At 40.7% G+C, this 13,888-nt stretch overlaps 1 protein-coding gene across 1 annotated transcript in view; it reads right to left on the reverse strand.

The window, feature by feature from the left end:
- The window catches only part of DRC11 (dynein regulatory complex subunit 11), a gene marked incomplete at both ends in the record, with an annotated part of 112,628 nt that overhangs the window by 37,380 nt on the left and 61,360 nt on the right, over nt 1-13,888 (reverse strand). The window contains 3 exons of the mRNA XM_080933441.1: nt 1,641-1,705; nt 4,838-4,930; nt 5,097-5,203. Coding sequence (XP_080789567.1) covers nt 1,641-1,705; nt 4,838-4,930; nt 5,097-5,203 — 265 coding nt within the window. The remainder of the gene's footprint in view (nt 1-1,640; nt 1,706-4,837; nt 4,931-5,096; nt 5,204-13,888) is intronic.

The raw sequence follows: 13,888 nt of genomic DNA on the forward strand, positions 1-13,888 counted from the left end.
TGTGCTCTCGTTAACTTTAACCCTCTATGTGACCCAGCTTAAGAGACATCCAAGAAGGGAGGCTCAATGAAAAAATCATCTAGATCAGAGTGACCTGTGGTTACTCCTGTAAGAAATTATCTTTATTATAAATTGATATAGGAGAGCCCAGCCCACTGTGGGTGGCACCATTCCCTAGGTAGGTGGTCCTAGACTTGGCTAGATTTAAGGCTGTGTGGGATAATAAGCAGACTCACCTTCAAGTTCTTGTCCTGATTTCTCTCAATGATAGACTATGACCTGGAGTTTTAAGCTAAAATAGCCCTCCTCTCTCCTAAATTGCTCTTAGTTAGAGTGTTTTTATCACAGTATCATAAAGGAAATTAGGACAGATGGCTTCTGACTTATTTATGACAGATTCAAGTGCAAAGAAGCCTGCCAGAACACCTTCAGTGTCTAGCAGTCATTGACTGTGGCCATGCTGGTCAGCACCATTGCATTTGGTGATACAACAAAAGCAAAGGAACGTACTTTTCCCTAGAAGCAGGGTCATGGGGAGGACCCAGTGCTAGCTCTTGGTTACTTTACTCTGCTTTGGAATCAAGGCAAGAACAAAGGAGAAAGGCATGATATGAAAGCTCCTGAAATACACCTGTGGCTCTAAGTTCTGCCTGGCCAAAGCCTTCTCAAAATGACAATGTGTGTCTGTCCTGGGCAGTTTTGGCATTGATGCAATTACAGATGTTTTTCTTTCCATGAAGAGGGCACTAGGGTTTTAAAATATACCCAAGGACTCCCATAAGCACCAGCCATCCAAACAGTGTAACCTCAAAGGGGGCTGCTTCCAACTGAGCACCAGTTGTGGGGTACTCTGGCTGCCTCAGGGACAGCTGCAGAGGGACTAACAGAGAATTTAGGTTGGATTTTCCCCAACAGATGTCACTCATGTCTACTGTGAGCAAAACCCACAGTGAGAGAAGGGTGCTTCAGAATGGTGCCTGGCTTCCAACCAGCAGGGTGTTAACTGACTTCCGTGACACTGTGACGTCTCCTTGCCCATGTACTAAGTTTACAAAACACAGGCATTTTAAGCCAGGTATTAGACTGAAGTTGGGCTAACAAAACTGAAGAATCATAAACATCTTTTTGGAGATTCAGTCGCATCTCATCTCCGTATGAGCTCCCTCAGTAAGCAGGAAGGAGTACAGGGGTGTGGTGTGTGTGTGTGTGTGTGTGTGTGTGTGTGTGGTGGGTGGGGTGAAGCTGTAAAGGAAAAGAGGTTCCCTTTGTCCAGAAGGAACTCAGTTTGTATGTTCTGAGGTTTCATGATGATATTTCCTAAGCCATTTTTAATAAACATTAGCTCCTTAACTTTATATGTACATATCAGAATTTTGAAAAGTTACAGGAATTCATATGGGATGGGAAGCTTTACCTCTAGGCAGGTGGTCCTGTTGCACATTTTTCTCCCAATCTAGAGTCTAAATAGGGTTTTCTCCTGTGCCCCACACTCTGTCCAGGAGGGGAGTGGTAGGGCTTAGAAGGGCTGGTGGCCTTGGTCTGCTCCTTGATTTGGGGGTGCATCTCTGCATTTCCCATTTTCTCTGCTGCCCATTCCCCACATTAGTCATCCCTCCTCCCCCTGAACAACATCCCCTCACCTGTCAGCTGTTAGGTCTTTTTCCTTTCCTCGTTTCCCTTTCCGCTCTTTCTTCCCTTTTTTTTGCTGAAAGAAATAAGCAAGGATGTTATTAAAGGGAGCAGACAGATGAGTCCCGAAGCTTCTTCTCTCCTTTGAATCACGTTGGTGTCTTTGACAAAAATGAGTTGTATTTGTGCACAGGGATGCCTGGACCCCTGTTCTTTTCCATATATATCCACCAGTCTGTCTCTCACTCTGTCTGACTGTCAGCCTGTATGTCCGTATCTTCTTATGTACATAGCATAGTGTATAAACACATCTGTGCTATATGGAGGTAAATTCCTTCTATGTCTAACTTGTTGAGGGTTTTTCTCACGGAAGAATATTGAACTCTGTCCCATTCTTCTCCCCCATCTCTGAAATGACATAGACGACCAAGGCAGTTGTTCATAACAATGAGTGATTCAAGCTTTTCAGCTACACTCCATCAATGTGGTGGGCACAGCAACCTGTCTGTGCATGTCCTTGCATTGCACGCCCTGAAGCGAAATCCGTGTAACTGCTGGAAAATTCAGTTTGCTAGTGTTTCCTTGGAGATATGTGTGCCCCTGTAAATCAGGAATATTGATGCCTAGTTTTCTTTTATTGTTTAGTCTTTATCTGGGTTTGTTTTTCAGGGTGCTAGAAGGTTCACAAAAATAGCTTAGAAACCTACCTCCCTTCCTCTATTATTACTGGAAAATTATTTTGGTTTTGAATTAATTATTTTTATTCTCACTAATTAATAAATTAATTTTACTAACTTTTCTCTCACTTTCACTTCCTCTGGAGGCCAGGGTGTGACACTCTAAGATACTCATTAAGTCTATAGGGCCCAATCCACACAGGATTTAGACTTAACAATTAATCCATACATACAGTAATATATGTAAAGAATTTGCTCTGAGCCAAGGTTACTAATGTCTACACATTTCTACATTCATTGCCCCTAGGTAGAAGAAAGATGTTAACATGGTGTTCCCAGTGAATATAGCATTTACCATTTAAAAAAGTAAAAGTAAGACATGTCCCAGAGTGCCACGGTATGCAATAAAACAAGAGCCACTCTGGGGTTTCCAAAGACCTCTCTCAGGAAGACTACTATCTGTCTCTGAAAGACAGAGATGGCTTTAGAGGGTGTGAACGAAGAGTGTCCAAACCAGACTTGTGTTCAGGAAGGACCACTCTGGATATTAGATAAGTTATAAGTCACTGTCTCCATGCTGTTTTTCTCTGTATCCCATCCCTGGCCAACAGTCTCCTATAAGTCTCTTTGTTACCAATTAAGCTTTAGCTTGTCTTGAAGTTTATCCTTATGTCTCCAGGGCTGGGACCCAGCTGTTCAAATTCTTCTAGCTACACAGATAGGGAATGAACTCTTCTAGATCTTGAAGGTACGCCTGTTGTGACTCAGTGGCACCTTGTAGGTGCTAGATCTCAGTAAAGGAGATAGGGTCAGAGGAAGGAAGTAAGACTGGTGTAGCCCTGGGCTTGGCTGCTGAGGAGGAGAAAGCCTGCCCTTTGAGAGGAGGTTACAGCTACCTCTAAAATAAATCTCCCACTGTGATCAGCTTAGTTTTTGTGTCTAGTTGTGAGCATGCCCTCTTTTTTTTTTTTTATAGATAAAGGTACACAAGGAATTGAAAAGGAACATCTGTAAGTATTCCTGTAAAGGAGAGAGGACTGTACCAGTCCAGCCAGTTGTATCTTTAGATACAGAGTTTCAAGGGACAACCTAACTGACTGTACTGTCTGGTTATGTGTCAACTTGACACAAACTGGAGTTATCACAGAGAAAGGAGCCTCAGTTGGGGGAAATGTCTTCATGAGATCCAGCTCAAAGACATTTTCTCAACTAGTGATCAAGGGAGGAGGGGGCAGTCCATTGTGGGTGGTGCCATCCCTGGGCTGGTAGACCTGGGTTCTATAAAAAAGCAGGCTGAGCAAGCCAGGGGAAGAAAGCCAGTAAGTAACATCCCTCCATGTTTTCTGCATCAGCTCCTGCTTCCTGATCTGCTTGGGTTCCAGTCCTGACTTTCTTTGGTGATGAACAGCAATATGGAAGTGCAAGCTGAATAAACCCTTTCCTCCATAACTTGTTTCTTGTGACACTGGAGTCAAGCCATATGTTCAGCTTAAAATGGACCAAGATAGGTATTCTAAGACTGTGTCCCCTGAGGTGCTAAGACTTAACACAGTGCAACTGAGATCAGCTCTCAAGTCACAGATTGCGTGCCTTAGTATCTCCAAATCACAGGTATCTTGTATCTCTGATAACACTGCCAGGGAGGAATATTGGATTTATTGTCTTTTGGTCACTCTGGCCCAGTTGCCGGGTGGGATAAAAGGGGGAAAACAGGAGGCTAAAGGAGCAAATTGTACACCCTTCAGTCCCACTGGCTGCTTCAAACAACCATGAGATGGATTTGTGACGATGTAAGAGTTGATCTGCCCAGTTTCTTTCAGTCTGATTCCCTTACAAACCCTACTTGATGCTATTGGCTTTCACTACAGGAGCAGATGGAGGAGGAGGGATTGGGGCGTCTGCTGTGTCTCTATGATTGTCCTCATTCTTGTAGGCCTTGGGTGCTGTCAATCTGTAAGTGGGTGGGTCCTTGGGAGGACCCACTCTGATGGCAGGGTTAATCCCACTTAAAGACTTTATCTTTGAGCATTGGGTGGTGAGCAGTGAAATATGCAAAAGTGGGGATGCTCAATGTCTTATTCAATGTTCTATTGCAGTGAAGATACGCCACGACCAAGGCAACACTCATGAAAGGAAGCCCCTCGTTGGGACTTGCTAAGAGTCTCAGAGGTTTAGTTCTGTATCATGGCAGGAAGCATGGCGGCACACAAGCAGACATGGTGCTGGAGAAGTAGCTGAGAGTTCTGCATCAATATCCAGAGGCAACAGGAGAAGAGAGAGCTACTGGGCGTGGCTTGGACATCTCAAACCTCAAAGCCCGGCTCTAAATGACACACTTCCTCCAGAAAGTCCACACCTCCCAATCCTTACCAAGTAGCACCACTCTTAGTTGACTAAGAATTTAAATATATGAGCCCCTTGTTGGGGAATTCTCATTCAAACCACCACCCTTGATCCCAGGCATCCTAGGTGCAGCCAGCCGCCCAGCCGACACTGCTGTCTGCGGTTGACCCTGCTTGTTTGACACGCACCTTTTTTTCTTTCTTTGGCCGGTATGGGATTTCTATCTCTCTGTTCACAGCCAACTTAAGGTTTTTCAGTTCCTGTCTCATCAGCTCATCCACCTGGGAGAAAATGCAAGGGACGTATGCTGAGTTCACATGACTTTGAATTGCCTTGTGTATCCTCAGGTTAGTCTTGGCTTGCTCATCAGTTTGCAAACTGTAAAAAGTGTACTCATTTGCAGCAAATGGCTTCCCGCCTCCTTATTGGAGGTAAGCATAGGCATACCTGAACCCTTATCTCCATCTCTAATTCCTTCCGTTTTTCCTCCTTGATCAATTCTGGGTCATAGTCCTGAGGGAAATTCCAAGATTCATCTTTATTCATCCACATGTCTGTAAGCCACAAAGACAGAGAAAAAGGAAATGGAAAAAATTATGTTCAATATTTAGGTTAATGAGGGCTGTTACTCTAATCTCAACATACACGGATTTGTCCTGTTTCTAGAACAGGAGTTTGAATAAAGAGGCTAATGCAGCTTAGGTGAGGCCCATATCCATATATATATATATGGAGAGAGAGAGAGAGAGAGAGAGAGAGAGAGAGAGAGAGAGAGAGAGAGAGAGAGAGAGAGAGAGAGAGAGAGAGACATGGTTGTGGTTGGCTTTGTCAGCTTGCTACAACCTAGAATCTCCCGAGCACAGAGCCTCAATTGAGGAACTATGTAGTCTATGCATTGTGATGTACCAGTTTGGGGAGCCAAGTACCCTTAGAAAGAAATAGTTTCAGGAAGACACGGACACAAAAGTCTAGTTTCTAAACTGTGTGCCAAGCCTGCAAGCTATAGACACCAACCCAGTGGCTACATGCACAAGTGAGGTGCTCCCACTTTACTTCCTAGGCAAACTCTGAGGTCAGCAGATGTTGGCAGGAGTCCAGAGCCTGGGTGGATTCTGACACCAGCAAGGGTTCTCACCACCTCCCCTATGTCATGCCTGAGAAAGATGAGGGCTGAGCTGGGTGTGGTTATCAGAGTCCACATCTTACCACAACATAGTCTTCACCACCAATATGTGTACATAAGCTGGTGAGTGATGTCAGAGAGGAGGCAGGCGCTTGAAAATGCAGAATGTGACTCACAAAAACCAAAAAAAAAAAAATAATATATTTCCAATTGTTGGTGTTTTTCATAGATCTAGTTCTTCCATGTGTCCCCCCCTTAGCCAGGGCAGTTGTATGAGAGGTGCCTTGGTGACTGGGTCCACAGCACAGGATGGATGCTAGAGTGGGGATGGGGGATGGATGGAACCACAGGAAGGAAGGTAGTTTGAAGGTGATGAAGGAGTTAAAGCTGAAGTTCAAGGTGTAGGGGACAAGCCTGGTAAAAAAGAGTGTGCCTTGTATAGGCAGACAATGCTTTCACCAGAAGACATATATTATTAGAGGAAAATGCCACTGTTGGGTGTGGGGTAGTTTCCTGTAAGAAGTTGTTGGTCAATGAAGTCCCATAGATGCCAGGGAAGCAACACAGTCTATGTTGAATTTGGAGGCCTGTCATAACCATATGGCAAGACTCTAAAGACATATAGAAATGAAGCTGGATTTCACCAGGAGGCTTGCTTTCTGGTGGCTAGCTTTCATAAAGCCAGGAGGTACTATGCAGCCGCTGGGGAAGAAAAGTCATACATGGTCTTACCTAGAGTTGAACCCTGTAAGCTGCAAGGCAAGATGTGCCCACTGGTGTACCACTGGCATCACCACTGTGGAACAACCAACCACTTTCTGATTGGATTTGAGGAGTGAAACAAAGACAGAAATTCATGCTGAAAACTGTAAACCCATGGTTATAAGTCCTAGGTCCTAGTGGGAACCTGTAACTGTTATCTTTGTTTTAACTTTTATTATTTAATTAAAAAACATTTTGAAATAAAACTATATGAATATATTCTTGTCAGTACTTGATTTTTTTAAAGGTTTGATAGTATGCATTGAAATCTTACTAGTTACCATAAGCATAAAGTACATGTAAAACAAAATGTAACATGGAAATAGTCAAAGTTTTCTTGGTGTGTATAGAGTAAAAAATGATTTTTAAATACCAAAAAATTGCCACAAGGCCATCTTCTTAGCTATTGAGTTATTAATGATTTAAGGTCTGGGTGTATCCCACTCTGAGTGGGTGCTAGACAAGTGTTGTTGCTGGTTTTTTTTTTTCTAAGAAGGACTGAGGCTTCCACTTTTTGCCCTTTCTTTTTTTGAGTTTCATATGATCTGTGAGTTGTTTCTTGGGTATTTATAGCTTTCTGGGGCTAGTATCTAATTATCAGTGATTGCATATTATATCTGTTCCTTTGTGATTGGGTTACCTCACTCAGGATGATATTCTCTAGATACATCCATTTTCCTAGGAATTTCATAAAGTCATTGTTTATAGTAGCTGAGTAGTACTCCATTGTGTAAATATATGACAATTTTTTTTTGTATCCATTCATCTACTGAACATCTTGGTTCTTTCCAGATTCTGGCTATTATAAATAAGGCTGCTATGAACGTGGTGGAGCATGTGTCCTTATTTTATGTTCGAGCATTTTTGGGGTATATGCCCAGAAATAGAATAACTGGGTCTTCAGGTAGTACTATGTCCAATTTTCTGAGGAACTGCCAGAATGATTTCCAGAGTGGTTGTACCAGCTTACAACCCCACCAATAGTGGAGGAGTGGTCCTCTTTCTCTGCATCCTTACCAGCATCTGCTGTCATCTGAGTTTTTGATCATAGGCATTCTGACAGGCGTGAGGTGGAATCTCAGGGTTGTTTTGATTTGCATTTTCCTGATGACTAAGGATGGTGAGCACTTTCTTAGATGCTTCTCAGCCATTTAACATTCCTCAATTGAGAATTCTTTGTTTAGCTCTGTACCACATTTAGTTTTTTTTTTTTTTTTTTTTTTTTACTTTTAGGACATAGGTTTATTACCAAGCTTTCACATAAATAAATACAAGTCCAGCCACATTTGTAAGCTTCATCCATTTGTAACATACATCTATGAATTAGAGTTTATATCTGTGGGAAAATCTTTAATATACCAAGTTGTTATATTGCTCAAAAGAACCACTCTGGGCATTTCTTTTCATCTGGTAGATACTCAGCAATCGTCTATTTCTCAAATTAATACAGCAAGTAGCCTGTTTCCCTTCTGAAATACTTCAGCTTTTTAATTTTTGTTCGAAGCTTCTGACAGTTTTATGAAACATGAACAAGGCTGCATTTAAAATGTTCAATACAACACTCATTGGAAAGACCCCTTTAAAAATGACTATACAATATTGCTGGTGCCAGCACTATTTAACATTAGTATGTTGCAAAAGACATACTATATTAAACACTCTCTAAAAAGACAGTACACATTTTCTAAGTTTCTTGATGAACATTTGAACATTTCCACATATCAGTTTTATATATTAACACACATGTTAGTGTTAGTGGAACAATTAAGCATCTTAAAAAATTAAAATCACAACTGTCATGCATAAATAAGTTCTATTCAATGTTGTGGTTTTATGATCTGGAACATTGGGGAAAATATTCTGAACATTTTATGACAATAAAACATCTTTATCCTCATGTGTGAGTAAAACTACAAGACAACCATGTAACACACTGCATGGATTAGGGAAGGTGTAACTTAGTAATTTTAATTCATATAAAACATATACCTCCTACCTACACTACCTTAGGAAAAAAATCCAAAGTGCATAGCAGCATTTGTCAGTGACAGAATCATTGAGCCTTTGCTTGCTTCTGAGAATCTAAAAGGCAACATCATAGGATTATGAAAATCGTGTTGATCTCAAAGACCCATTGCTGCTCAGACAGTAGGGATACAGCCTTAAACAAGCACTGTCTTGTCCTCAAGGAACAATCTAGCCGAGGCTCTCTCTGTACCCCATTTTTAAATAGGATTCTTTGATTCTATGGAGTTTAACTTCTTGAATTCTTTATATATATTGGATATTAGACCTCTATCATATGTGGGATTAGTAAAGATCTTTTCCCAATCTGTTGGCTGCTATTTTGTTTTCTTGACAGTTCCTTAGACTTACAGAAACTTTGCAATCTCATTAAGTCCTGTTTCTCGATCCTTGATCTTAGAGCACAAACCATTGGTATTCTGTTCAGGAAAATTTCTCCTGTACCTATGAGTTCTAAGGTTTTCCCCACTTTTTCTTCTAATAGTTTCAGTGTACTTGGTTTTATGTGGAGATCTTTGATCCACTTGCACTTGAGCTTTGTACAAGGAGATAAGAAAGGGTTTATTTTCAATCTTCTGCATGCTGATTGCCAGTTGAGCCAACACCATGTGTGAGAATTCATTTCTGGATCTTCTATTCTGTTCCATTGATCTACTTGCCTATCTCTGTACCAGTACCACGTGGTTTTTAACACAACTGCCTTGTAATATAGCTTGAGGTCAGGGATGGTGATTCCTGAAGAAGTTTTATTGTTGTTGAGAATAGATTTTGATATTCTATGTTTTTTGTTATTCCAGATGAATTTTCAAATTGCTCTTTCCAACTCTATGAAGAATTGAGTTGGAATTTTGATGGGGATTGCATTGAATCTGTAGATTGCTTTTGGTAAGATAGCCATTTTTACAATGTTGATCCTTCCAATCCATGAGCATGAGAGGTCTTTTCATCTTCTGAGATCTTCAATTTCCTTCTTCAGAGATTTGAAGTTCTTGACATACAGGTCCTTCACTTGCTTAGTTGGGGTCACACCATGATATTTCATATTGTTTGTGATATTGTGAAGGGTATCTTTTCCCTAATTTCTTTCTCAGCATTTTTGTCCTTTGAGTAGAGGAAGGCTACTGATTTGTTTGAGTTAATTTTATGTCCAGCCACTTTGCTAAAGTTTATTATGAGCTGTAAAAGTTCTCTGGTGGAATTTTTGGGGTCACTTAAGTATACTATCATGTCATCTGCAAATGGTGATATTTTTACTTCTTCCTTTGCAATTTGTATCCCTTTGATTTCCTTTTGCTATCTAATTGCTCTGGCCAATACTTCCAGTACTATGTTGAATAGGTAGGGGGAGAATGGGCAGCTTTGTCTAGTCCCTGATTTTAGTGGGATTGCTTCAAGTTTTTCACCGTTTAATTTGATGTTGGCTATTGGTTTGCTGTATATTGCTTTTATTATGTTTAGGTATGGGCCTTAGATTTCTGCTCTTTCCAAGACTTTTAACATGAAGAGGTGTTGAATTTTTTCAAATGTTTTCTCAGCATCTAGTGAGATGGCCATGTGGTTTTTTTCTTTAAGTTTGTTTATATGGTGGATTATGTTGATAGATTTCCATATATTAAACCATCCCTGCACCCCAGGGATGAAGCATACTTGATCACTGTGAATGATTGTTTTGTTGTGTTCTTGGGTTCAGTTTGCAAGAATTTTATTGAGTATTTTTGTATCAATGTTCATAAGGGAGATTGGTCTGAAGTTCTCTTTCCTTGTAGGGTCTTTGTGTGGTTCAGGAATGAGAGTTATTGTGGCTTTGAAGAATGAGTTGTGTAGTGTTTTATCTGACTCTATTTTGTGGAATAGTTTGGAGAGTATTGGTGTTAGGTTGTCAAAAAATATCTGATAGTATTCTGCACTGAACCCATCTGGTCCTGGGCTTTTTTTGGTTAGGAGGCTTTTGATGACTGCTTCTATTTCTTTAGATGTTATGGGATTATTTAGATGGTTTATCTGGTCCTGGTTTAACTTTGGTATCTGGTATCTGTCTAGGAATTTATCCATTTCCTTCAGATTTTTCAGTTTTGTTGAGTATAGGCTTTTGTAGTAGGATCTGATGATTTCATCAATTTCCTCAGTTTCAGTTGTTATGTCTCCACTTTCCTTTCTGATTTTGTTAATTTGGATTCTTTCTCTTTGCTCTCTATTTAGTCTGGCTAAGGGTTTATCAATTTTGTTAATTTTCTCAAAGAACCAGCTCCTGGTTTTGTTGATTCTTTGTATGGTTCTTTTTGTTTCTACTTGGTTAATTTCTGCTCTGAGTTTGATTATTTCCTGCTGTCTACTCCTCTTGGGTGTATCTGCTTGTTTTATTTTCTAGAGCTTTCAACTGTGCTGTCAAATTGATAGTGTATGCTCTCTCCAGTTTCTTTTTGGAGGCACTCAGAGCTATGAGTTTTTCTCCTAGTACTGCTTTCATTGCATCCCATAGGTATGGGTATGTTATGCTTTTGTTTTCATTAAATTCTAGAAATTCCCTAATTTATTTCTTTATTTCTTCTTTGACCATGCTATCGTTGAGTAGAGCATTGTTCAGCTTCCATGTGTATGTGGGCTTTTTGTTGTCTTTGTTATTACAGACCAGCCTTAGTCCATGGTGATCTGATAAGATGCATGAAAGTATTTCAATCTTTTTATATCTATTTAGGCTTGTGTTGTGACTGACTATATGATCATTTTTGGAAAAGGTGCCATGAGGTGCCAAGAAGAAGGTGTATTCTTTTGTTTTAGGATGAAATGTTCTGTAGATGTCTGTTAATTCCGATTGGTTCATAACCTCTGCTAGTTTCACTACGTTCTTGTTCAGTTTCTGCTTCCATGATCTGTCCATCGATGGGAGTGGGGTGTTGAAGTCTCCTACTATTATTGTGTGTGGTGTCATGTATGTTATGAGCTTTAGTAGGATTTCTTTCATGAATATGGGTGCTCTTGTATTTGGAGCATATATTTTAAGGATTGAGAATTCATCCTCATATATTTTCCCTGTAATGAGTAAAAAGTGTTCTTCCTTATCTTTTTTGATAACTTTTGGTTGAAAATCTACTCTATTTGATATTAGAACGGCTACTCCAGCTTATTTCTTGGGGCCATTTGCTTGGAAGGTTTTTTCCCAGCCTTTTACTCTGAGATAGTGTCTTTGTCTCTGAGATGAGTTTCCTGTATGCAGCAAAATGCAGGATTCTGTTTCTGTATCCAGTCTGACAGTCTATGTCTCTTTATTGGGAATCGAGTCCATTTATGTTAACAAATATTAAGGAATAGTTATTGCTGTTTCCTGCTATTTTTGCTTTTAGAAATAGAATTACGTCTGTGTGTATTTTTTCTTTTGGTTTTCTTACTTAGTTATTTCTTGCTTTTTCTAGGATATAGGTTCCTTCCTTGTATTGGGTTTTCTATCATTATTCTTTGTAGGTCTGGATTTGTGTTTAGATATTGTGTAAATTTAGTTTTGTCCTGGAATATCTTGGTCTCTCCATCTATGGTGATTGAGAGTTTTGCTGGATATAGTAACCTGAGCTGCCATTTGTGTTCTCTTAGTGTCTGTGTGATGTCTGTCCAGGATCTTCTAGCTTTCATAGTCTCTATTGAGAAGTTGGGTGTAATTCTAATTGGTCTGCCTTTGTATGTTACATGACCTTTTTCCCTTACTACTTTTAGTATTCTTTCTTTGTTGTGAATACTTGGTGTTTGATAATTATGTGTCAGGAAGTGTTTCTTTTCTGGCCCAGTCTATTTGGGGTTTTGTAGGCTTCTTTTGTGCTCATGGTCATCTCATTCTTAAGGGTAGGGAAGTTTTCTTCTACGATTTTGTTGAAGATATTTACTGTGTCTTTTAGTTGTCATTCCTGCCCTTTTCTATTCCTATTATCCTTAGGTTTGTTCTTCTCATTGTGTCCTAGATCTCCTGTACATTTTGGGTTAGGAGCTTTTTGGTTTTTGTATCTTCTCTGACTGTTTTGTCTATATTTTCTATGTTGCCTTTGGCCCCTGAGATTCTCTCTTCCATCTTTTGTAGTCTGTTGGTGATGCTTGCATCTGTGACTCCTGACTTCTTTTTTAGGTTTTCCATCTCCAGGGTTGTCTCTTCTTATGTTTTCTTTATTGTTTCTAATTCCATTTTCAATTCCTTCATCTGTTTGGTTGTGTTTTCCTGTAGTTCTTTGAGTGATGTTTGTGTTTCCTCTTTAAAAGCTTCTATTTGTTTATGTGCGTCCTCCTGTGCTTGTTTAAGGGTGTTATTCACGAACTTCTCGAAGATCTCTATTATCATCGTAAAGTATGATTTCAAGTCTGAGTCTTCTTTTTCTGGAGTGTTTGGCAATCCACTGCTTGCTGTGGTGGGAGAGCTGGGTTGCCAGCTTGTCTTGGTTTCCATTGCTTAAGTTCTTTCGTTTTCCTCTTGCCATCTTGTTATCTGCGATTATTCATGGTCTTGTTGTCAATGACTTACACCTGTCTCTTCTGTGGACCTGAGGGCCCATGGACTCAGGAAGAAAATTGCTTCTGAGTGTTCGGCTTTTTGTGGGCAAGCAGTGAGTTCTGGTGGCAGTGACTTAGCTCTGTCTTTGTGGGCTCAGGTGTGGGAGCTCTTGTAAGGCTGTTCTAGGAGCTCAGCCCTTTGCTCACAGGTCCTGAATACTACTGGCAGGGACCTGGCTCTTTCTTTAGGCCAAAACTGACCCTTTTTCAGAGAGCACAGTACTCTCTGCTCTCTGAGATCTCCAGGTGTGCTCCCCCTGGGCCTATGTGCCAGGCTCATCTCTGGTCCAGGTGTAAGAGGGCCTGTGGGGCTGATCTTCAAGCACTGCCTTTCCCGGGCAGACCCCGGTTCCCTCTGACAAAGACCTGGGCCTTACTGTGGGCCGGAAAGGAAGCTTTTGCACAAGCACTGCCAAGCACCCTCTGTTCTCTGGTTAGTCACAGCACAATCTCACCAGGCCTGTGCCCCTAGATCTCTGCTGGTCTAGGTGGAAAAGAGCCTGTGCATTTAGTCTGTGAGCACGGCCTTTCATCTGTTACTGTTATCTTGCTAAGTGGACATGTTGTTAAATGGCCTTCTAAGCATTTATGTCTAAACCCATAGATTAGGTCTATCCTTAGCCCTGGTGAGAGAAGCGTCTGTCTGGAATGGGCAAAGTGTTACTAAGTGGCTGTTGAGTACTTATCTCTAAATAGGTAACTATATGAGTCTCACCAAGGCCCTGGGAACATTGCAGAAAAAAAAAAAGAGAGAGAGAGAGAGAAAAGAATGAGAGGGCAGGAAGAAGGGAATGAGAGCTAT

This window comes from Micromys minutus, assembly GCF_963924665.1.
Source record: "Micromys minutus genome assembly, chromosome: 19".
In the NCBI taxonomy this organism is placed as follows: Eukaryota; Metazoa; Chordata; class Mammalia; order Rodentia; family Muridae; genus Micromys; species Micromys minutus.